The sequence below is a fragment of the Lemur catta genome, chromosome 7 (genome assembly GCF_020740605.2).
Source record: "Lemur catta isolate mLemCat1 chromosome 7, mLemCat1.pri, whole genome shotgun sequence".
NCBI classification, from domain to species: domain Eukaryota; kingdom Metazoa; phylum Chordata; class Mammalia; order Primates; family Lemuridae; genus Lemur; species Lemur catta.
In genome coordinates, this window is record NC_059134.1 from 36,663,901 (window position 1) to 36,688,705 (window position 24,805).

At 34.7% G+C, this 24,805-nt stretch overlaps 1 protein-coding gene across 3 annotated transcripts in view; it reads right to left on the reverse strand.

The window, feature by feature from the left end:
- Positions 1–4,724: 4,724 nt before the first annotated feature.
- CNTN5 (contactin 5) overlaps positions 4,725–24,805 on the reverse strand; it is a 1,109,255-nt gene continuing 1,089,174 nt past the window's right edge. For all 3 annotated transcript variants that reach the window (XM_045556882.1, XM_045556883.1, XM_045556884.1), the window contains 4 exons: positions 22,346–22,532; positions 21,794–21,906; positions 11,954–12,122; positions 4,725–5,244 (listed from right to left, as the gene is read on the reverse strand). In XM_045556882.1, the coding sequence (XP_045412838.1) occupies positions 5,141–5,244; positions 11,954–12,122; positions 21,794–21,906; positions 22,346–22,532 (573 nt within the window). In that variant the 3' untranslated portion in view covers positions 4,725–5,140. The remainder of the gene's footprint in view (positions 5,245–11,953; positions 12,123–21,793; positions 21,907–22,345; positions 22,533–24,805) is intronic.

A 24,805-nucleotide genomic window follows, 5' to 3' on the forward strand; every position in this document is an offset into this window, starting at 1 on the left:
CAGCATTTCTCTTGTATTTATTAGCTGTGATTCTTCTATTAAGGAGAACTATCCTTCAACAACTACAGTCAAGTGCCATATAACAATGTTTGGGTCAATGTAGGACATTAGTCCCATAGGATTATAATACCATATTTTTACTGTACCTTTTATATATAGCTATGTTAAGATACACAAATAGTTAACATTGTGTTCTAATCACCTACAGTATTCAGTACAGTAACATGCCACACAGTTTTGTAGCCTATGAGCAATAGGCTATACCATATAGCCTAGGTGTGTAGTAGGCTATGCCATCCAGGTTTGTGTAAGTACAATCTATGATTCCCACACAATGATGAAATTGCCTAAGGATGCATTTATCAGAATGCGTTTTCATTGCTAAGTGATACATGGCCGTATTTGGTTATTCTGAAGTACAGTCCTTACAGAAAAGGCTGGATGAAATCTTAATTCTTTCCTTTTTTATAACAATTCTCAGAAGATTGATTCCTGCATCCAACAAAGATAACCAATGATGTGTGTGTGTGTGTGTGTGTGTGTGTGTGTGTGTGTGTGTATTAGTATGAAAGCATGGAGTTTTTAGATGGCTAGTGTGTTTCAATTCATTGAAGTCATTATTCTTTTTGAACTCAAGTTGTTTCACTTTGCCGGGAGGTCTTTAAATTGTTATTTTGTCATGACCACAGTGGTCTTTTTATAGGTATAATAAGAAGTCCCAAGCTCATCCTGTACATTTCCTATCTGAAGCCTTAAATCAGCCATTTTTTTAAACAAGTCCTGATTTCTTTTAGTGGTAAATGGAATTTGGAGACCATAATTTGTGCATTATTTATGCATTATTTGTATTATTGGTATATTTATGGTGTTCATTGTTCTTCTGGGCCTTTTCAGTGGACAACATTAGAAAAAAGGTCATCTTTAAGAAAAATATTAAATAAATTATGAATCCATACTGACATTTCTAAATCAAAGGTTACAGGTTTTTATTTAACTTAAAAAAATTTCTATATGCATCTCTTTTCTCTTATCCTGAAAATTTGCTTTTTTAATACTTTTAACATTTATATTTGTATATTTGGCTAGATCAAAAATAATACTAGTTATGCTACTCACAAGAAGACCAATAAATATAGTTTAAAATAGTGTGTGTGTGCGTTTTGTCCTTGGGGTATATGTCCCATTAGGGATGTATTGTCAGAGTACTGACTTAAAGTACTTATTTATGTGCTCATAATTCTATAAAGAAAAACTTTAACTTACCAATCATTTGGTTGATATATTTTTAGGTTCATTTTTTCCCCATTTTTCTTTTCTTTTCTTTTGGTTTAACTTTTAAATTAATGTAAAACATGTATGTAGTTACAAAGTCAAAACTATGAAGTAAGTACGGTATATTGAGAAGGAGTTTGCTTGCATATTTGTTTGCTTATCCATTCTCTCCCTCCTGAATAGGTAACAATTTCTGTTAATCTCTATTAGCAAATATGTGTTTTATGTATTTTTCTCACTTCTTGCACAAAAGGAGGCATAAATTCACTCTCTTTCACCTTGTTTATTGACTTAACATTGCATATTTTTGCAAGCCTATCTTAATGGTAAATTCCTAGATGTGGATTTGCTGAAGTCAAAGGGTAAATCCATATAAAATTTTACTAGATATTGCCAAATTACATTTAATAGAGTTGTATCATTTTGCATTTGAGAAAATTTAAAAAATAAGGGTTTTTTATTTCTTCACTCCCACTGGCTTCACTTGACCAGCTTAAAAAAAATAATAATAAGGATTTTTTAGTCTCTGACCTACTGAATCAGAACTTGGAGACTAGGGGTCCCAGGTTAGTTGCATGATTACCCAGATTTAGGAAGCTTGTTCTAAAGGAAGTCTTAGGGCCAACATTAAATTAAATCTAATTTATTGCTCACTTGATATATATGAGATACTGTGGTAGACACTGTTGAGAGAAATCCCAAGATGAATATAATATAGCCTTCCCTGGATGATCCCAGACACTAGATAGTGGAGGAGAAATATTTATAAATAAATCATTGTTAACCTCATGTGATTGCTGGTATAATAGAGATGCATATATGGTGCTAAGGGGACACAAAAGAGTGGATGTCTATGAGAATTATACCTGGAATAGATTGGAATTGACTGTTCCTAATAAAAGAAGAGATTTAACAAATTCTTTACAAAACCAATTCAAGGAAGTCTTCTTTCCTGAGAAGAAATAAATTATGAGTTTAATCCTGACCCTATCCCATTTGTACTTGCTTCTTTGCTTGGTTTATTTTTTGACATAGCTTCAAATTTTCAAATTGGAACTACCATGGGCATTTATGGAGATTTTTAAACCTAAAATAATAACAGCTTCCAGAGTCCTAACATGATGATATTTTCAGTGTAAAAATATAAACATAACCATTAGCATTCTGTAGTCTGCATAAAATAAATAATGTCATTCATGTAGTTGACAGGAGAGAAGATAAAAGTCAATAAAAAGAATTATTTATTAAAAAGATCTAATGTTACAAGAACAGTACACAGAACTATTATCTGACTGTGCCTTCCACATGATATATACCTTATATATAGTATATATACAGATTGTATACAATATATTTAACGGTTTAACATGGGGGCCACAGTACCTTCATTTGGGTATGGAAAACATTGGCTTTCATGAAATTTCTAATTATAAGGAGAGTTGTTTTCTTCACAGTTAATTGACATTATACAAAAATACAGTCTCTAGTGATTTAAGACTGTGTGGTTACTATCCCATCCAAGAAAAAGCTGACTTAGTACTGTAGCTGAAAAATAACGTACCTTCATAAGGAATGCTGTTCTGCTTTCTAAAAGTAACAAATATGTAATACATAGGTACATAAACATTGAAAACCTGTTGTTTTAAATAGGTTTATGATGCAAAATACATATTCTGTGCATGTTGAGTAAAAACATCCCATATTTTTGATTCCTGTAAGAATACAACATCAGACATTTTATGTGTATATATTCTGTCAGATATGTACCATCCATCAGCTAATTAGAAATATTGGTTAATTTGAATTTGACATGTATTGGCATTATATTTTACTGGGCTTTGCTTTATAACAGTGTTAGTAATAACTTGATTTGTAAAGTCCTTCACTAACTCTAGTATACGAGAGTATGGAAAAAGAAGAAAATGGTTTGATTCATCAAATACATAAAATTATTTTTAATTTTTAAATATTCTTTCTGCCTTCTTTTTCAGATGCACAATTTATTCTTGCAAGTTACACCACACTTGGGAGAGCTCATGTTTTGTCAGCTAGTTAGCATCCTTCTTCTTGAGAAGTCCAGCCTCTCTCTCTCCAAAGGAGATATTCAAGAAAGGCCACTTGATCATTATTATTCACAGGCTTAAACATTTACCACTTGTAGTATTTACTAGAATAATAGGTTGATTGAGTCTTTTAAATAACTTCTTGTTTGTTTAGGACATAATTTTCCCCAAACAGAATGAGTAACTGACATACAGAGTCTTACTGTGGCTCTGAAACTAATCTTTTATAATGTTCAGAAACAGAAAGTTCAATCTTGCCTCTTATTCTACAAAGATTTACCTCTACAGCTAGAAATTTGAGCCCAATATTGCTTCATTTTTCTTGTTATTAAAGATATGAAGAGAATTAACAGGTTAGATTATATAAAAGAAAAGAAACTACTTTTTATTCTCACAAACATCACCTGTAAAACTGTAGTTTCTCCAGGCTCTTTTCTGGCATATGATTTTGCAATAACTATCTTTTCAGACATCTTCATGGGTCCAATGCCAATTCTGGCATATTCTCATGTTTGTTAGAACTTTTGTAAGGTATCATCAAGTAGAAAACTCTTACCCCACTTTCCAGCAATTACCTAGGATCACTTAGGTTCAAGCTGATTCTTCAAAATAGCAAATGGGCTCACCTCCCAAGCCACAGAATCAAGCAGTGCACGACAGGTGAGACTAGCTGAGTCCCTGTAACTGATGCCATATTTCCATAGCTTAATTTTAAAAAATCAATTTATTCAAGAGAGATCTTTATTTTGGTAGTTTATAATATTTTATAAGTGGTATGTGATGCATGGAACTGTTTTTAAAAATCGAAATTTATTTGTTATGCTTGAACCATTTTAATCCATGCATAATTATTTGCACAACAAATTTTCATTGTCCTTAACATCTTTGCAATTAGAAGAAAACCCTGGACCTAATTCAATGTCTGTTTTGGCAGTAGGTGGAGAAATGGTAAAGCTTGTCCCATGTTCATTTTATTTTTCAGTTAGCACCCATGGCAGCATGTCTGCAGTTTTTAGTGACCATATATTTTTGGTGACTTTAAACTATCATTTGTTATTAAAAATATTTACTTTATTTGCTGATAGATAACATAGTACTTTATGAAAAACAATAGCACTTAAATTCATCTGATCTCACTTTCTACTTGCCTTGCATTAACGTAAATGGCTTATTCCCTATTCTAGTAACTTGCTCTGGGGGTGCAATATGCAAGATTTGCATATTGACAAATCTTGCTATTTCACGATGCAATCATACAATATTTTCCAAGAAAATTTTTATGTACTTATCCTATAATGGACCACATAACTGAAGTATTTTTCATATCTTCTGCTGGCTTGACAATTGGAATAATCGCTAAAGGGAAAATGAAAAACACTGGACTTAGGCTTAAGCAAATTTTCATTCTCGGTTTTGTATTTGTTTTTGAACAGATTTGCTAAAGACCACTTACTTAACAAATGGATGGCACACTCGGGGGTCATCAGAATATAAAATGAAATTCCAACATATTAAAAAAGTAAAGAATACATTTGACAGAAACTACCTTTGCTTACAAAAATTCATTACATACAATCTGCATATTTTTATTGGACCAAGAACTGTCCTCTCCATTTACAAAACCAAAGAGAACCTGATGGATAAGTAATACTCCCCCCCCACAACCTCCTGTAAGTGCACCACGTGCAGTCCCAAGTTTTTAAAGCTCAAGCTCCTCTCAGGATCCCGGGTCTCCACTTAGACTATACTCTATTCACCGCTGTTATCAAGCTAAAGCAAAGAAAAGCAAATTGAGTCTGCAGTTGTCACCAGGAGGTTGAAGGAATCACCAATGCCAAGAGCAACGTTATTGATGAGGAAGATGTGGAGAGAGTGTGGAGGGCGGACTGAGCACTTGTGATTTTCCCACCTGTGAAAAAAGAGAAGCATCACATGGAGCAAATTATTTTGGTTTTGCTTGGGTTAGGCAAGAGTTGTTTTTAGTACGTAAGACAAATGGTAAGACAAATGAGTGCACCATCGGTCCTATTTCTTCCTCTTTTTTTTTTTTTAACCTTTACATAATTTTAAAATTTAAGAACTGTTTTAGATTTACAGAAAAGTTGCAAAGTATAGAATATTTCTGTATGCCTTCACATAGTTTCCCCTACTGTTAACATCTGACATTACTATTATTATTGACACATTGTTATTATACAACATACATTATATGTATGTTGGAAACTTTATATGTATGTAAGGAAACTTTATTCAGGTTTCCTTAGTTTTTCCCTAACATCCATTTTTCTTTGTCCCAGGATCCCATCCAGGATTCAACATTATATTTAGCCATCGTGTCTCCTTAAGCACCTCTAGACTGTGATAGTTTCTCAGACTTGCCTTGTTTTTGATGACCTTAATTCTGAGGATTTAGTAGAATGACCTTCCATTGAGATTTGTTTGATGTTTTTCTCATGATCATACAGGGGTTGTGTGTTTTCGGAGGGGACGACCACAGAGGTAAAGTGCCCTTCTCGTCACATCGTATGGAGGGTACCTGCTATCAACATGGCTTATCAGTGTTGATGTTGATCTTAATCACCTGGCTTAGGTAGTGTTTTTCAAGTTTCTCCAGTGTTACTCTTTTTTTCCTCCCTTTCCATATTGTACTCTTTGGAGGGATAGCATCATGTATAGTATAGGTATGTATTTTTTTTGTATGTGTACATTTATGGGGTACATGAGAAAATTTATTATGTGTATATAATGTGTAGTGATCAAGTTAGGGTATTCAGGGTGCCCGTCACTGTGTACAATACATTTTTGTTAAGTGCAGTTATCCTACTCTGCCATCAAACCTTGAATTTGTTCCTTTTGTCTTACTGTATGTTTGTACCCTTTGACCCACTTCTCTTCATCCCCTTCCCTCCCCCTTTCTCACCATTCCCAGTCATTGTTATCTATGTTTCCACTCTCTACCTCCATGTGTTCAAATGTTTTAGCTCCCATGTATAAGTGGTAATATGTGATATTTGTCTTTTTGTGCCTGGCTTATTTCACTTAAGATAATGGCCTCCAGTTCCATCCATGTTGCTGCAAAGGACAGACATGATTTCATTCTTTTTTATAGCTGAATAGTGTTCCATTGTGTATACATACTAAATTTTCTTTATCCATTCATCACTTAGGTTGATTCCTTATCTTTGCTACTGTGAATAGTGCTGCAATAAACAAGTGAGTGCAGGTATCCCTTTGATATATTGATTTCTCTTCCTTTGGGTAGATACCCACTAGGGAGATTGCTGGATTGAATGGTAATTCTATTTTAGTTTTTTTTGTGTGTGTGAAATCTCCATAGTATTTTTCATAGTGGCTGCAATAGTTTACATTTACATTCCCACCAACAGTGTGTAAGAGTTTTGTTTTCTCTGTATCCTCACCAACATCTGTTATTTTTTGTCTTTTTAATAATAGCCATTCTCACTGGGGTAAGATGACATATCATTGTGGTTTTGATTTGCACTTCTCTGATGATTAGTGATGTTGAGCATTTTTTCATACACCTGTTGGCCATTGGTATGTCTTCTTTTGAGAAATGTCTGGTCCTGTTTCTGGTAAGAATGTTCTTCATACTTATGACACAAGATGTTATTTGGGGTTTCCAAAATTATATGGAGAGAAGAAATATATATAAAATACTGTGTCGAAAAAGCAATGTCATATCTAACAAACACATACAATCAGGAGAGTTAGTGTAATTTTCACCGATGATGCACTGATGGAAAACATCCCAAATTCCAAGTATGAAAAATAAAATAATTTTAGTAGATACTGCATAGTTCAGGAAATGGAGCAAAACTAATTAGCAAAATCTTATGGCAACATAAATTGATAATTTACAGTCATGTACCACCTAACGACTTTTTGGTCATATATCACATATGTGACAGTGACCACATAAGATTATACCAGAGCTGAGTTATAGCACAATACATTACTCACATGTTTGTGGTGATGCTGGTGTAAACAAACCTATTGTGCTAATATTCATATATAAGTATAGCGCCATTATGTACAGTATATAATACTTGATAATAATAAATTATTATGTTATTGGTTTATGCATTTATTATAATATTCTTTTTATTGTCATTTTAGTGTACTCCTTCTACTTATAAAAAATGTTAAGTATAAAACAGCCTCAGGCAGGTCCTTTAGGAGGTATTCCAGAAGAAGGCATTGTTATCGTAGCAGATGACAGCTCCATGCATGTTATTGCCCCTGAAGACCTTCCAGTGGAACGATATGTGGAAGTGGAAGACAGTAATATTGATGATTCTGACCCCGTGTAGGCCAAGGCTAATGTGTGTGTTTATATCTTCATTTATAACAAAAAAGTTTAAAAAGTAAAAAAAAAATATAAAACATTTAAAAGTAGAAAAAAGTTTATAGAATAAGAATATGAAAAAGAAAAATTTTTGTACAGCTGTATTATATGTTTGTGTTTTAAGATAAGTGTTATAACAAGAGTCAAAAAGGTGAAAAAAATTAAAAAGTTTATAGTGTAAAAAGTTACAGTAAGTTAAGATTAATTTATTATTGAAGATAGAAATTTAAAAAATAAATTTACTATAGCCTATGGCAAACAGTGTTTGTAAAGTCTACAGTAGTGTACAGTAGAGTCCTAGACCTTCACGTTCACTTACCACTCACTCACTAACTCACTCAGAGAAGCTTCGAGTCCTGCCAGCTCCATTCCTGGTAAGTACCCTATACAGATGTACCATTTTTAATCTTTTATACCAACTGTATTTTTACTGTTTGTTCTCTATGTTTAAATACACAATTATCATTGTGTTACAATTGCCTACAGTATTCAGTACGGTCATATGCTGTACAGGTTTGTAGCCTCAGAGCAATAGGCTATTTCATAAAGCCTCCATGTGTGGCTACACCATCTCGGTTTGTGTGATAATGCTCTATGATGTGCACACTATGACAAAATTGCCTAACGATGCATTTTTCACAATGTATCTCCATCGTTAAGAGATGTGTGACTATGATTACTTTAATTTTTCAATTTAATAGTAATAAAATATTATTTTATTTACTTAATTTATTTATGGGTCCTTGATTGATTATCTCAGTTGAGCAGGCTTAAATTCTAAATTCTCATGCCAAACTTGGCAAAGAACAGCAATCTTTCATCACTCTTACTTACACTGAGGAGAAGTTCTTTTTTGAGATCAAACATGGTATGCTGCTAGTGTGTTAGAACAGTTGTTGCATTAAACTGACTGATCTGAGTTGGTTAGCCTGAAGTAGTTTTGATAGCTCCACATAGCCACAAACTAAATAAGACTTTTAGATACAAACTTCAGGAGTGGTTCTTCAAGCCAGAAGTTCCTGAAACATCATCATCATGGTTGATATTTAATGCATGCTCACTATATACCATGCACTGTACTAAGCACTTGATATACATTATCTTATTTGATCCTCATAACATTCCTGTATAGTAAGTACTATTATTTGTCCCCCTGCTTCAGATCAGGCAACTGGGACTTAGATTGTAGAACTTGCTTAAACTGAGGCAAGGCTTAGTGGATTCAAATGCTTTTATGTCTTGTCTCTCTTAAGAAACAATAACTGGCCCTAATTAAAACCTTAATAATAATACAATCTACTACTCAATTGTTGGAATCTTCTTCTGTCATGGTATGTTCTCTGGCCAGATTAAATGTAATGGGGTTCTGGGGGTGATTTTTGTTACAGAGACAGAGTCTAAATTTATTTTCCAGATGCTAACTTAAGAGCTAAAGAATCACTTGTTGGGTAAAACACATACATGCAAAAAGCAGCAAATCTTCTTTCCTTTGAAAATTTTACAGCAAATGCACTACTAAAACTTATTAATCAACAAACTGCAGAATGTTACATATATTTCAACTTGTACAAAATGAGGTTATTGTGAAGTGCATAGCCACATGTGAGCTATAAGAAAGGCAAGATGACAAAGCCTCGCTGGAGTGATATGTGCGTGCTTAATAAATAAAAATGTGAAAACATCTTTTCTGTTTATTTGAGAGTGGCTGTGTCCTTGTTAAATCAACTTACGTGTCACTTTTTAAAAACATTTCACTTTCAGAATGCTAAGTAGGGTCTATATCTCAAATTCCAAATAGAACCCACAAAGCTAAAACGTATTATTTTGCTATAGTAAAACAAAACAACAAAAAACTCCACAAAACAGCAACAGCATTAGACTAAGTTCTAGCCCCAGCCATATCACTTGGGCAAGTCATTCAATTTCATAGGCATTGGTTTTTGGAATGTGATAAAAATGAAGTCAATCATTGCTCACGTTCTATGGGTCTAAGATAGACAATACCATGAGATTTCACTTTATTGAAACTCAGGAAATGGGTTACACTGGCCAAAGTGTTATTAACTAAAACATAAAAGTTAATTTTTTTTATGGAATAGAAGTTATGAGTTAATTAAAACATCAGGGGGAGAATCAAGTTCTTTATAAGTATTTCTAAGTTTGGGACTGACCTTATTCAGACAATGCTATAGAATCTGATTGTGTTAGACTTGAAAGGAACCTCAGAGAGTTAGTGAATAATAAAATATCTAATTCAAAAGATTGCTAGAGGATAAAATAAGGTAATATATGGAAAACACCTAGCATAATGTCAGGATCATGATAAGGGCTCAATAAATGCTCATTGTACTGTTGTTATTAGAAATTTGACACTTACGAAGCCAGAGGAGAGTTGTTATCTTTTTCACTTTTCAGAAAAAGATCTTTAATCTTTCAAGGTGCTCTTGAAAATTTAGCACCCTCATCTGAGCAGTTCAATTGTGAACTAATCAATGCAGAGATAGTATTACTGTTCTTGCTCTTGAAACTGCACTTTTATAAATGAATCATAAAGTGTATTAAGTTTTTCTGTGACCACAGTGTAATTTAAATTCTTAGAGCTTTTCACCAGAATTTTCGAAAAAGTCAGATTTCCCCTATCTTATGTTTTTAATTTTTGACTTTTCATTTTAAAATAATTTTAGATATACTGAAAAGTTGTAAGAATAGAACCAAGAATTTACCAAGATTCCTCAAATGTTGACATTTTATCATTTTTGCTTTACTGTTATCTCTATAAATATATACATTTTCCTAAACCATTTGAAATAAAATTACAGATATGATGCACCTTTTCCCCTAAATATTTTAATGTATAGTTTCTAAAAAGAAGACATTTTATTATATAACCACAATACAGTATTTAAAAATAGGAAATTAATGTTGATATTATCAAATCTACAGATATCCAAATTTTATTAATTGTCCTAATAATGTCTCTTATCTCATCTTGTATTTTTATGTAAGAATTCAGAGTTTATCAAGTATTACGATAATAGCTTTTCCTCAAAGTTATAGTCTATCCTATTCTTTTCTACATTGAATTTGCCATCTCACTTTGTGGCATCAAAAAAAAAAAAAATCATAAACAGTCCCTCTAGTCTGAGTCCAAGCTGATAAATATGTTGAATAACATAGGGCCACATGCAGAGCCTTATAGGATATCACTGGAGACATCCTTTTGGTTTGGTAATTCTGCTTGGGAATGATTGCTCAACAAATAAGGCTCATAATTACCCATTAATTAAATGCACATTAAACTTTTATATAATATTTTAATAAAAATTGCCTGATGCTGTCTTAATTAGAGATTTGTATATCTCATTAAAGCTTTTGCTTCCTTTTTTGACTACCTCAACAAAATGATTACTTTCTACCAAATTTATCAAATCTCCCTTCCTTGAATCAATTTTCCCTTGCCATAGAACAATGATGGTGGTGGTGAAGATATATGGCCTTGGAGACAAGCATACCTAGGTTTGAATCCTGGTTCTGTCACTTAGTAATATTGTGGTCTTAGGCAAGTTACTTAAATGTTTTCTGTAAAACAGAAAAAAATGTCACCTACTTCATATGATTGCTACTAAAATTAAATAAGATGATGTATGTAAAGCACTTTTGACCATGCCTGACATTATAGCAAAGGCTCAGTAAAAGCTAGCAACTTTTAATATTGCTAATAATGATATTCAATAAAATTCATTTAGAAAGTAATGCCTATTGATAATTATATTATAATAATGTGTTAATAATTTCTAAACAAATTATTAATTTGTTTAAATTTGTTTAGAAATTAATAAACATAAAATTTTAATTTTAAAAGAATTCCCTTTAAACTCTCCATTAGCTGACAATAATTGCAGTCAAGACAATAGAAAAGTATGTCAAAGTAGTGCAGTATTTTTTTAACAGCAATATTACAAAACCCAAATGGCCAGCAAGGTACTATTTAAGACCAGGATAGGCAAGAGAATCTCACAAGTAACTACATTCTAATGAAAACATCAACTCCTTCATAGATTAGTAGAAATTCTGCAATTGTGAGCAGATTACCATGGTTCATATTAATCAGAGGATGATATGGAGCTCAGAGTAAGACGAGAAACCCCTCAAAATCTCTGGACCACACAATCCATCAGATCAATTTTGGTGAGGTTTACACCATGAAAATTGTTGGTGATCGACAGATCAAGCCTGTTACGTCAATACTTACCTGAATATGATGGGACCCTGATTTGGGAGCTGGCCGTTCCATCCCCTCCTTCACTATATGCTCGAACTTCAATAATATAGACTCCAGCATCAGGGAGTGGCACTACTGCTTGAGGTTTCTGTGTTTCAATAACTTGACTGTTGCTGTGACCCTCTTGCCTATAAAAAACCTACGAGTAATAATAGAGGTTTAAATATTTAATGCACAGTAGGTAATCAATATACATTTGTAATTTTTAGTCCACTATCACATTCTGAGCTTACCACAAGGCACTTATAGCTTAGACAGATACATAAGCAAATATAATGCATATGTTATGTACACTTCAATGCAAACACACATAAGGGGCCATGGAAATACAGGAAGAGAGAGTTTTATTCTTTCTGGGGATTCAGGGAAAGTTTTCCAGAGGAGATGATGTCTGCAGTAAGTATTTAAAGAGGAGTAGAGTTTACCTGTTGGAGAAAGGGAGGAGAATTCCAGAAAGAGATACAAGAAAATTAAAAAATACATATAAACTATAAGAAACCATGGTATTAGGGTATGGAATGGAGAGAAAAATGTGGATAGTGAGAAATGAGGCTAGAGAAATAGGTAGTGAGGGGGCAGATTGTGAAAAGTCTTTTGTGTCTGGTTGTTGAAATAAATGGTATCCTGAGGGAGTTTTGAAAGCTCTCATGTTCAAAGAATTTGAAAGGACTAAAGAGAAAATTTGTTAAACATATCAGTAATAAATCCTTAAAAATGTAGAAAATGGTTGAACAGTTAATTTTTTTTTTTAATTTTTCCTTTTGTGGGGGTGGTTTGCTTTTTGGTGAACTGACATTTGGATACATTGGGTATCAAAGCTAAGGCTTTTGCGACATCTGTTTGTGGTATTATAATTAAACACGTGTGCATGGTAAACAGTTTCAGAACTACAAATTAGGACATAGGATTATCTTGTGTTTAGATATCAGAAACTTAAGGCTATACAGTTTAGGTGATTTATACAAGACCGTGTGGCTAGTTAGGGTAGAAATTTCATTACATTAATATTTTGATAATCACTTCAGAGCTTTTTCACTATACTGTACTATTCCTACCTATTTGCTCTAATAATAATTAACTATAATTTGTTTGGGATATAATAGTCAAGTAGTAGCAGTTGTGTTTAAATGAATTTTTATTCAGTTTCATCGTTTTGTGCTTTTCATAATTGGTATCAATGATATGATTGCTTTGATAATAGGAAGAGAAATGGCTTTGCAGTCACACAGATTTCAATTCAAAACGATTTCCTACAAAACAAACAAAAACAATCTTTTACACCTTCCTGGCTGGGCAAATTTGGGCGAGTTACTAACTTTCCTAAACCTCAATTTACTCTACTATATGGTAGGGACAATAATACCTATTTCACGGTTTTGTTAGAATGACATAAAATAGACGTTAGAATGACGTAAAATACCTTGTATAGGACCTGGTGCCTGATAAGCTTAATAAGAGAAAGCTACTCCTTCTGCTGCCATCATTGTTCATTGTTAATGAGTCAGTATGTCAATTGTGTCATAAAAGATGGACTGATGGGAAATTAGAACAAAAATGTATATATATATTTTCTTACGGAATATGTGTTTTGAGCTTGAACTAACTTACGAGCAAACAAAAAACTTCAGAGAAGCGATATTTTCACATCCTGGAGCCTGCCTGTACCTGAGCCTCCCATTTGCATTCTGGTAATGTATGATCCCTCCATTTCAATTCTTTTATTTTTCATGGATTTAAATTTACTTCAGGGTCTTGGGAGGGAATTGACTTCTCCACAAAAGTATAATGTGTGAGATAATTTGATCTATTGAATTGGGATGGACACCATAGCCTCAACGTAAATGCAAAGTCCTAGGAGTGTTACCAAATATTTATTGGATGTCTCATGTAGGCAGACACAGTGGTATACACTGGAGATTATCAGGGAATAAGACCACATGGTTCCTGTCCTCATGGCATTTACACTCTAATAGTAAAGACAAATAAGCAATACAATGAAGTGTGAAACGCACTGCAATGGGTAACATATGTGATGTTACAGCAATGCATGGAGTACGAAGTCAAGATGTGGGAAATCAGGAACACTTCCTGGAGGATGCCTATAGCAAGTTCTTTTGGCTTAAAGAATGACAACCGTATCAGAATTTATGCTTTTGATTCTGACTGAAGCATTGTAATGAATTAGAATTCTGATCATCCACATGAGGCAATTAGAAAGCAAATTTACGGGAATGGGAAAGTATGTAAATTGGTGAGGATTGGCAGGGGAGTGACTATTTTAGAGGACACTGTTATTATGGTTCAATAAATTACAATTCTTATGACAAAGAAAAAATGCAGCCAGCAATGCATATCTAATGTTGCTGTAAAATCCAGACTTGAAGAAAAATTTGTGGATCAGTTGAGATTTAGTATCAAAAGGTAAAGGAAGGGAAAAAAATCAGTTAAGGGTAGCAAAAGGAGTTTGAGATTAAATGTGGCTTTTACCACTACATCCAGGGAGATGTAGTGCTTGGCATATATATAGGTATACTAAGTGAAAACATACATTAAATTAATAGTTAATCTTGGGAACTTTAGAGAATCTTGGCTCATTTAAAAATCGTGATTCAGAAAAGATGAATGAGAATATAGATGTGAGAAGGTTAAGAACTCATCAAGACATGTCAAAAATTGTTATTGACAGTAAGGAGGCCAGGGAGTTCTTTAAGAATCTGAACATTCATAGATTGGCAGTTGCAATGACAGCTATAAATATGTATACGGGAAATTGTGCAATGTATTGTGAAGATAATTCTCAAATTCTATAAATAAAAAAACCCTGAGAACAGTGCATTATCCAAAGGAATGACCCTAAACAAAAAATTAATGTAGTATACTGCTATTCTCAAAGGCATGTTGTGGAAATGGCTCCTCTATATGTCTGATGATAACAGAATATTGGGGTGAGTGTGCTAGAATATAACAGAATTAATTTTTGCTGGTTATACTCCTTAGAAGGATGGATCCTATTAATGTGAAGGGCTATCCTTCAACTGGGCATCTTGGGAATAGTTGATGGGGACAACTGCTATTCATAACACATGGTGAGGAATTCAAAGCCTCAGTGACAATGGGGTGTGGGGGGAGGGGTCATTATGATGCACAGAAACTAGATGAATAGAAGTTGAGACCACAAGCACCACTGAGAATGGTGGCTGAATGGACTTTTATGAACAGGACTTCTTTAGGGGCAATTTTCAGATTTTTGCTTGTACGTTGTCCCTTTCTATCTCTAGTTCAACATTTCCATAAAGTCTGCTTCATATAGATACTGGGCATTATATGAGCTATTTCAGTTTCAATTAAAAATATGAACTATTTCAAGCATAGTCAAATATAAAGATGATGATGTAGTGAACCTCATGTACCCATCACCCAACTTAAGCCGGTATATGAGTCTTTTCAATTTGTGGAAACACACGAAAGAAGGCTAAATCCCATATTTGCAGTGAAGATGAGGGAAGAGCTGTAAAATATAGGAAATCAAAGAGACTAGAGTGTCCAGAAACTCTAAGCTCCCTGAGAAGCTGGAGAATATAGGGCTTCAAAATTCTACAGGGTGTGAAATACAGTATCAATCCAAGTGCACATGTATTACAGGTGTCTGGAAGGCCCCAACTGCTATCTAAGTTGCGTAAACAAATGAAAACCTCTGTTTAGATTGATGGTTCATATAATAACTAGTAAACTTTGAGCCTGATTTCCACCTATTCTTCCTAGCTCTGTAAACAAGTAGAAAGTAGAAGTGGGTGGGAGGAGATGTATGGTGAAGAGTTGTATGTCTAGGAAAGGGTATTTTCTAGACGTAGACTAGAACAATTAAATGTTTTTTTTCTTGGATTATAGCTTGAATTCCTCTGACTGCTTAAGTCTTCTGAATGGATATAAGTTTCTCTTGGTGGGGAAGCAGACATTTGTACAAACAAAAGCATAGCCCATGGGCATTTAATTTTTATTTTCCCTTTCACTCAGTATAAATCTATATGAGGAAAATAAGGTGGACATTAAATGGCTGTTTTACTTTATAATCTGGGTAAACTTTTTTCATGGTGTAAAGAAAAGAAAATCTACATTTTCGAGATCATTAAGAATTATGGCTTGATATACTTTAGTCCATAGTTTTCTAGTTGGTATTTACTTAGCAATACCAGTAATGGTTAGACTAATAACACGTGCCCAAATTAGTAAGGACTCTAGATACAGACCCCAAATTAGGGGAGTTATAAAAATGAAGTTTTCTTCATTTAAAAGCATTTATTTGGGAAAAATAAGTCATTAGGAAAACTTTTATTTGCAATTTTTGTTTCCTTTTCCCAATCATTTATAAATAACATATTAATGAAATAGGCAGTTGATTCCAAATAGGGAAATATAAATAAAGTAAAGTAAAATAAAGTGGCACATGTTACTTGACTTGAAGAAAAGTCATAAACATGCTAAGTAAATTACCAAATTTGATTCAACTTCTCAAATGGAAAATTATGTTGAGTAGGAATAATTTGTATTATTACTTATTACAATAAGTTTTGTCTACAACAGACAATCTTTTCCAACATTTTCTGGTTCTTTATATTTCTACTCTTCTTAATAGCTAATGAAAGCTGTAATATCTTGAAATTATTGCTATTAAATCTGGACTTTCAACAAACTTTCCAGTAGTCCATGATCTCTCGGACAGTCTCAAAAATAAAGCAATGAGAAATTTTACCACTAGGTAATGCTTAATGTTTATCTGAATGGATTCAGTTTTAATGTGTTACGTAGGATGCAACCATATGTGGTTGACATTCCATCCTTTTTTATTTTTCCAATATATTCTCGGTCACTTTTGAGGGCCCCGATAAGATTTTGTGACATGGAAATGTCTTTTTTTTCCTCTTAACATCTTTGAACAAAATTTCTGTTATCATCACATCTCTGGTAATATCAGGCAAGTATACATGTTGCTGACACTTCCATCTCTGAAATGAAGTAAGGAAGCAAGATCCATTCCGCTATGGTCTGCCTGTGTCCCATCCAAAATTTCAGTTGCCAATGTGACAGTATTCAGAGATGGGCATTTAAGAGGCGATTAGGTCATGAGGGCTCCTCCCCTCATGAGTAGGATTAAGGCCCTTATAAAAGAAGTTTCTCCCAGCTTTCAGTGCTTTTGCCCTTCTGCCTTCTGCCACGTGAGAACATAGCATTCTTCCCCTCCGGAGGATGCACCACTGTGGAAGTAGAGATCAGGCCCTCGTCAGACACTGAACCTGCCGGTGCCTTGACTATGCCTTCCCAGCTTCCAGAACGTGAGAAAATAATGTCCATTTTTTATAACTTACAGTCTCAGATATCCTGTTATAGTAGCACAAAAAGACCAAAAACACATGCTTTCTTGGAAAATTGGTCAAATGTCAAATTTTGCTGTTTTATCTTTTTATGCTATTTTTGTAGTTTACTTTTTACGATTACAATTACTCTATTAATATAAGCTTTATACTGTTATCATGTACTGATATATATTTTTCTACTATTCTTATCATATTTTATGGAAAATAATTTTTAAAATTCCTAGGGGGATTTATGAGCATTTATCTACTTAAAAGAAGTTCAACTACTAAAGATAGAAGAACAGTGTCCTTTTACATTGTATCATTTACTTTTTTTTCCTTTTTTGTTGATACGTAAATACATACATATTTCTGGGGTACATATGATAATTTGATACATTCATAGAATATGTAAAGATCAAAACAGGATATTTCAGGAATATCCATCACCTTAAATATTTATCTTTTCTTTGTGCTGGGAACATTTGAATTATTTTAGCTAGTTTTAAATGTACAATAGATTATTAACTATAGTCACCCTCCTGATCTATTAAACATTAGGTTTTACTTCTTCTTACTGTATATTTGTATCCATTAATCAACCACTCTTCATCCCCCACCCTCTTCCTGGCCTCTGGTAATCACCAATCTACTTTCCATCTTCATGAGATCCTCTGTAGTTTGCTTTTTGAGAATGAGTTGTATCTGTGTATAGTATCAAAACTATAAAAAAGGACTGTTTATTGGATTATTTATGGGTTAAGTATAAGGAACAAATCTATTTTTCCTCCATATTTATCACTTTTCCATCATTTTAATAATCTGGAAAACTTCAAGATAAATACTTTTATGAATTCATCAATCCTAAACTGGATTTAATGTAGAAGGTAGAATACACAATCCCTGCATTTTAAGCCTGAGGTATTAACTCTAAGTTCTCTGCCTCAAGCTTACATACATACATTTCCAGTGATTTCTTTTGCCTGTGAAAGTAAAGTAGTTTGCAAAAACAAAGAGCAAAAATAAAGTGACCTCACTTTTTGACATTCCAATGAATTGTGAAAACTCTCTCTTGTCCAGATTAGCAAGAAGTCCTCTACCTCAAATTTTCCAAGAATCCTACGAACAAATTCAGTCTTAATGGGTCAGGTCTTTCTCAAATTAAGTGGTGGAAGAAGATATGATTACTGTTCTCTGTCCCTGCTTCTGTTAATTTCAAAATGCCACACACTGTTGTGGTTAAGAAGAGCTGGCCTAGTATTTACTGGTGCCACTCTTGGTCTGGCCGGGGGTTTTTGGAATGTAGTAAGAATCAAAGAGGAGGCTTCTCCTTCCGAGTACCATGCTCAGCCCTGCTCACCCTCTGTTTGTGTGCACCTCCTTCCAGATGTACAGCTCTTTGAATGCCACATGGACATCCTTGCCTTGGCTGCAGTAATTTTCCTCAAAGTCATGCTCAGTAGAAGGGGCGCTAAGCCTGTGTTCTATAGGTTACATCTCTTTAGTTTATATTCTTAGCTATTATTTCTAATTACATTCCTGCCCCATCATGCCTGTGTCAGGTAGAGCTTTCATCTTTAGCCACTTGCCTTGTGAAAACCCACTTTCCCAGGAAAATCTAGGCCCTGTGTTGAACCCAGTCATCAGTCTGAAGTCCTTTTGCCTCATGGGGCCCTTCCTGCCAGCAGGTCTCTCATGGGTTATTCTGTGCATCAGAAGTTTTGATAAGGTTCAGCTGCAAAAGAGCAGGCTTTGAAGCCCAACTCCATTTTCTACTGGCAGACTCCTTTTTTTGGAACCAGCTCTTTCTTCTCAGGGATATAAGGAAGTGCAACCATTTCAAGGAAATAAAAAGGAAAAAAAAAATTCTCTGGCAATGTGTGTCTGCTTGTCATTAATTTATACAACTAAAATGTTAGTGATTCTTCCAGCAAGAAGTATTCTAAGATGATTTGTGCTGTCTTCATTTAGAGGGCAGGTAACTTTTAAAACATCAGTTTCTTTGTTAAAATTTTTAAAAATTTCATGTAACTCTCCTCCAAATTTCACTCTCCTCCAATAACAAAGAGAAAAATACTATCTGTTCTTCAATGAGCACTTTTTATATGCCAAGGATTTTACACAAATTATCTAATATGATCCTTAATCCTGTGTGATAGGCATTATTATTGCTATTTTGACATTGTTGAAGTTAAGAAAATTAAACTCAGAGAAGTTGAAGAACCTCAAAATTTTACAACTAGTATTTGAGTTAAAGTCTGCCTGACACAGAATCCAGTGATCTTTTTCTACTACAGCACAACAAATGGGAAGGTCATGCTTGAAAAAAATGCATATTTGATAATATACACGTATGAATAATTGTATAGGATATTTCTAGGTGGGCCCAAATTAATTAATTTATTCATTCATTCTAGAATCATTGAGAACAAAGAGATAAGTAAGAGCAATGGCTGGGATAGAGGGTCTACTGTGAGCAAAGAGATGGGGGGCCAAGTCTGGGAACCCTATGCCCAACTTCAGACAAATATTCTTCCAGTCCTATGGTGTTTCTCTACTCTCACTTGTGAGGTGCCTAAAACCATACAACCATAGGAGTCTTCAGTTGGTCATGTTCTTTTATTTAGCTTCTCCTTGCATTCTACTTTGCCTCTCCAGTTGGAAGATTGCTTGTCATATAATAGTTTTAATGAAATCAGATTGATTCTGGAATGGTCTATGAACATTTTCTGGCTACCTCTTATCATTAAAGGGTATATTTGCCTTAGAGGAGAAGTCCTGAGGACATGCCTTTTGGGGAAGGGTATGGAAAGCAGAGGGCTAAGGAAAGGATATAGAAAATGACTCACTCCCCCCATCCCCTAAGATCAAACTCAATATCCCTGAGGATTAGGGACAGATTTGAGTGTGTGTGTGTTTGAGTGGGAGGTTGTCTGTGATCTATATTGATTACAGTATGTAAGAAATGCTAAAAATATATAGAAAAAATTAGCCAGGCATGGTGGCGCATGCCTGTAGTCCCAGCTATTTGGGAGGCTGAGGCAGAAGGATTGCTTGAGCCCAGGAGTTTGAGGTTGCTGTGAGCCAGGCTGACACCACGACACTCTAGCCCAGGCAACAAAATAAGACTCTGTCTCAAAAAAAAAAAAAAAAAAAGAAATGCTACAGTTTTTGTCTTACAATATTAATGGGAATTACTTACCTTAAAAATATATCCCATTTATAATTTCTTCAGTTTTAGCTTCATAATTTTAGTACTTTATACTCGAAATACTGTGTTACCATCTCTGATAGTTAAAAACTCACCTATAGTGCTTTTCTGTCTAAATAGTATCATCAGACACATTTTAAATATTATATATAATACAATATATAAAATATATTTTGTAATAATATATTATAAATAATATTCAACTGATAACTCTCTGTGGAGTTTAAGGCAACAAATAGAATCTGACATTCTGGAACAAGAATTTGAAATTAAGCCAATTCAATACATAGACCAAATATATATATATTTTTTCAGAGACCACAACATTTGATAATCAAGTAGATGCATTAACAAGGAACATAACCACTGACACACAAAAGATACCCAAATGAAAACTACACAGAAATTCTAGACCACATATATTTTAAAATCAGAGACAAAATTGTTTTTTAACTTTGAGAAACAAACTACATGGATGTTTTCATATTTTCAGAACTTGCTGGCATATAGCAGAATGACTGTATGTGAGATGTGTCTGTTTTGGAGCTTGCTGTTTCTCTTCATGAAATCTCTTCTTTTTAGAGGCTAGACACATTATTTATTTATTTCTTGGTCATTGATTAAGTCCTAAGCAGCAGAACTATCACTTCCTTGATTTTTCTTCTTACCCTGACTGTGAGGACATTTGTATTGAAACAACATTTGCCCTCTCACCAGAAGTAGATGCCAGCGCCATGCTTCATTTACATCCTGCAAAACCATGAGCCAAATAACCCTCTTTTCTTTAATTTTTTTTTTTTTTAAAAGAAAGAACATTTTCAGTCTTGCATGAATTATTTTCTATCTAATGTGCTGGCCCTAGCATTTTTTCTTCTTCTATTCCTTTGTTAATAGAAAGTCATTTTACTCAAACTAAATTGCCCAATATTTGCCATCTGCCAGCAAAGTTTGTCTGCTGGGAGAATATGTGAGGATTCACTGCCTAGATTCTGCTGGTCCTGCACTTCATACTGCACACAGATTGTTGCTGCTTCTTCCGTTCCTATGCCTTGTGCAGTTGAAATTAATTTTGGCTACCTTGGCTTCCCTATCTATAGGAAGGCTCTTTTTCTATGATACAGGTAGAAAATGATTGAGAAAAAAACAGAAGGTTTATTAACAGGTGTTTTTATGCCTTATTAATTATCCATCCTCATAATAACAGTTTTGGAGATGAGCATCTATGCAAGACAGTGAAGAAACACTAACCTTATAACCCATAACTTCAGATTCGTTGGCTAATGGTATGACAGGTTCCCAGGCCAGAGATACCTGAAAGCCTTGCTGCTCCCACCTGAGGTTGCTAGGTGCTTGACTAGGGGCTGCAAAATAAAAAGTGAAAGTGAACTGACAAGAATTCTTAAATACATTTCTTCGTTCAAATTCTTGTGAGTATTTCAATCTTTTCTTGTGTTTAGTAGTTGGCTGGCAATATAGGCTTCCTTCCAGCTGGAGTCAGATAAGGAGGGTTTTGCTCTGGAAGTGTCAATTTAATTGCTACTCTACTGACTTTTTGAACTTGAATCTTTTTATCTCCCTTCTGTGTCAAAATCGCTTAGCCTTGTTTCACAGGAAGATAACCTTTATCTACCGTGAATGCAAAATTTTCTGAGCTAGTTTTGGAATTCAGATCTAAGCAATGAAGCAAGACTATGAATCAAAACTCCCCTTTGTACTTATTATGTACCTCACATGGCTTTCAGGGATGTTAAAGGATGTTTCCCTTTTGTCTGAAACAAACAAAAAGCCCAGGTCACTTACGGGATTTCTTGGTGGTTGCACTCACTTCACTGCTAGGTGGCCCGTATCCAGCTCCATTGTAAGCCCTCACTGTGAAGTGATATAATGTATTTCCTTCTAATCCTGTTAGGATGATGGATGACTCATTCCCCCTAGTTTTGACTGTTTCTGCTGCTTCTTCTTGTTCCATGTCTTTCCAGTAACCAACCTGTTAACAAATTATCATATGGCAGATTAATTTTAAAGTTTCCTCTGTGCTTGTGACTAATTGAACTTTTTCCCTCCCTTGCTTTTTGGAATGTTGCTGGAGCCCACCCCTAGAAAGAAATACCTCTGTATCACCCAATTAACAGGTCCTACAAATACAGCCCAGACTGCATCCTAGTCACTGCCTGATTTGCATCTGTGTAAACTGCAGCATAACAGCAGTATTCACCAAAGCAACAAAACATGTCACTTTATAGACTGGTGGCATGAAAGAGCCCAAAAGGCATCCTGACATTAAGGAAGAATCATTCAAAGAAATGGAAGAAGTGCCTGTCTCTCATAGGTCATCAGAACCATTTACTATTCAAAACCATGAAATTTTGAATGAATTATCTGAGAAAGAGGCATGAACAATATTTTCTCTTGGGTTTCACATAAAGGTGAATCACACAGGCTGTATCAGTTTAATGGAGGAGAGGTGACAGAACATTCATGGTCCCTCGGAGTGGTTTAAATGTCGAGAAATAGCAATGGTGGGATATGGGAGGGAGGAAGAAATAAAGAGCTTCCTGTCAAAGCACAGTTTGTGCATGGTGAGCATCTTTCCTGGTATGAGCTCATGGTAACTGGTCTCATACCAAACTTGATCCATTTGTCTCACAGTTAAACTAAGGCTTAACTCCGTTCAGACACCAGAACTGAACCACATATTAGTGCATGAAAGAGTAGTTTTCCTCCCCTACTTCTCTACTCTGGTGAAAGTAGTGGAAGAGTAATTCTTCCCCCCCCCCACTTAATTACTGTGGGAAAAGTAACAGATCACTGCATCCATTTCTTTCCTCCTTCAAGTGCTTTGTGTACTGTGGCATCTAGAAAGCCAAATACAGCATTTCCCAGTTTCTTTCGGCTAACGCTGCTGCTATACAATGTGGGCAGTGAGGAATTATTTGGAATTTGGAAGATATTCTGGAGCTACTTCTGGTTGGGAGCATAGGAAGTCATTATGAACTCTGATTTCAAGAACGAACGTTTGGATGACTGACGTATTAAGGGCCTCAACCAGCTTCAGTGCTGGCTGAAGGCAAAGGGAACAAGAAACGGGAAGAAGAGAAGAAAGTTAAAAATTGAAACTGCAGCTTTATGAAATAAAGACTGTAGTAGTCAGCCAAGTTTTCATCCTTGTATTATTTTGTATGTATTTATTAATAAGAAATAACTTTCACCTTATCCTTTCTTGTGATATTTTATATACAGTATGTTATTGATAGGTAACTTTGTGATGTAGTCCCTTAGAGAAGGAGCAGATTTTCATCCTGAGATGGACAGATAGACTGATGGGACTTTCTTTGGTTCTCCCTTCTGGGGAGAGTGTGAGCACATTTTCATTTGTGAAAGCGATATTTGTACTATGGAGGAATGGAACTCTGGGGAAAAAGGTATATATGGATGTTAAGTAACCAAAGGGATGGTGCCCATTAGTGCTCAACATCTGTTTCACCCTCGTTCTTGTGTGCCTTTCTCTCCTGAAGATGGAAAGCTAACATTCATCTTTCTGAGACTCCCTTGCAGTCAGGGTTCTGCACGTGCTTTAGGTTCAGCCAGTCAGATGCAGGTGCATGAGATTTGAAAGTGGAAGTGAGATGCAGGCTGAACCTTTGCTGCCTCTACTTTTCTGCTGGCAAGCACAGTTAAGAGAGTCATTATATTTTCTTCTTTTCCTCTTGCCTCAGCATTAATAAATGTCTCATTGCCTCACCACTAGCTTCATGGTAGTTAAGAAGCAGGGAGCAGGGCAGTCATTTCGCTGGTGCAAAACAGTGGGCAGGGCAGGATTCCAGAGCTGGCAACAACAAAGGGGCCTCTAGATGACAAGTGTTTCCTGAATGTGGCACTGTCTTAATCACCTTCCTAACCATGGAGTGGAATGTGTGCTTCTGAAGCTGGTAGCTTCCTGCTTTTAAAAGACATCAGCTTTTTCCTTTGTGGCTTCGTCCTATAGTTTGGCTTTGAGAGTCATTCTTGAAAGATCACCCTGCAATCTGTTAATTTAACTCCCCCAAATTTTGTAAACTGTTTAATACCTATAATAAAACACTTCTTGTTTAAGCTAGTAAAAATACTTAGTTCTTTGCAGCTGAATCCCGTCTGATATAACTACATAGATCCCTAATTTATATATAAAAAAGCTAAGAATATCAAAGCCTAATTTTCAGCAGATTCCTCACTGAATTGAATGAGCATATAGCCGAGTGACTGAGCTTCAGAAATCTAGGT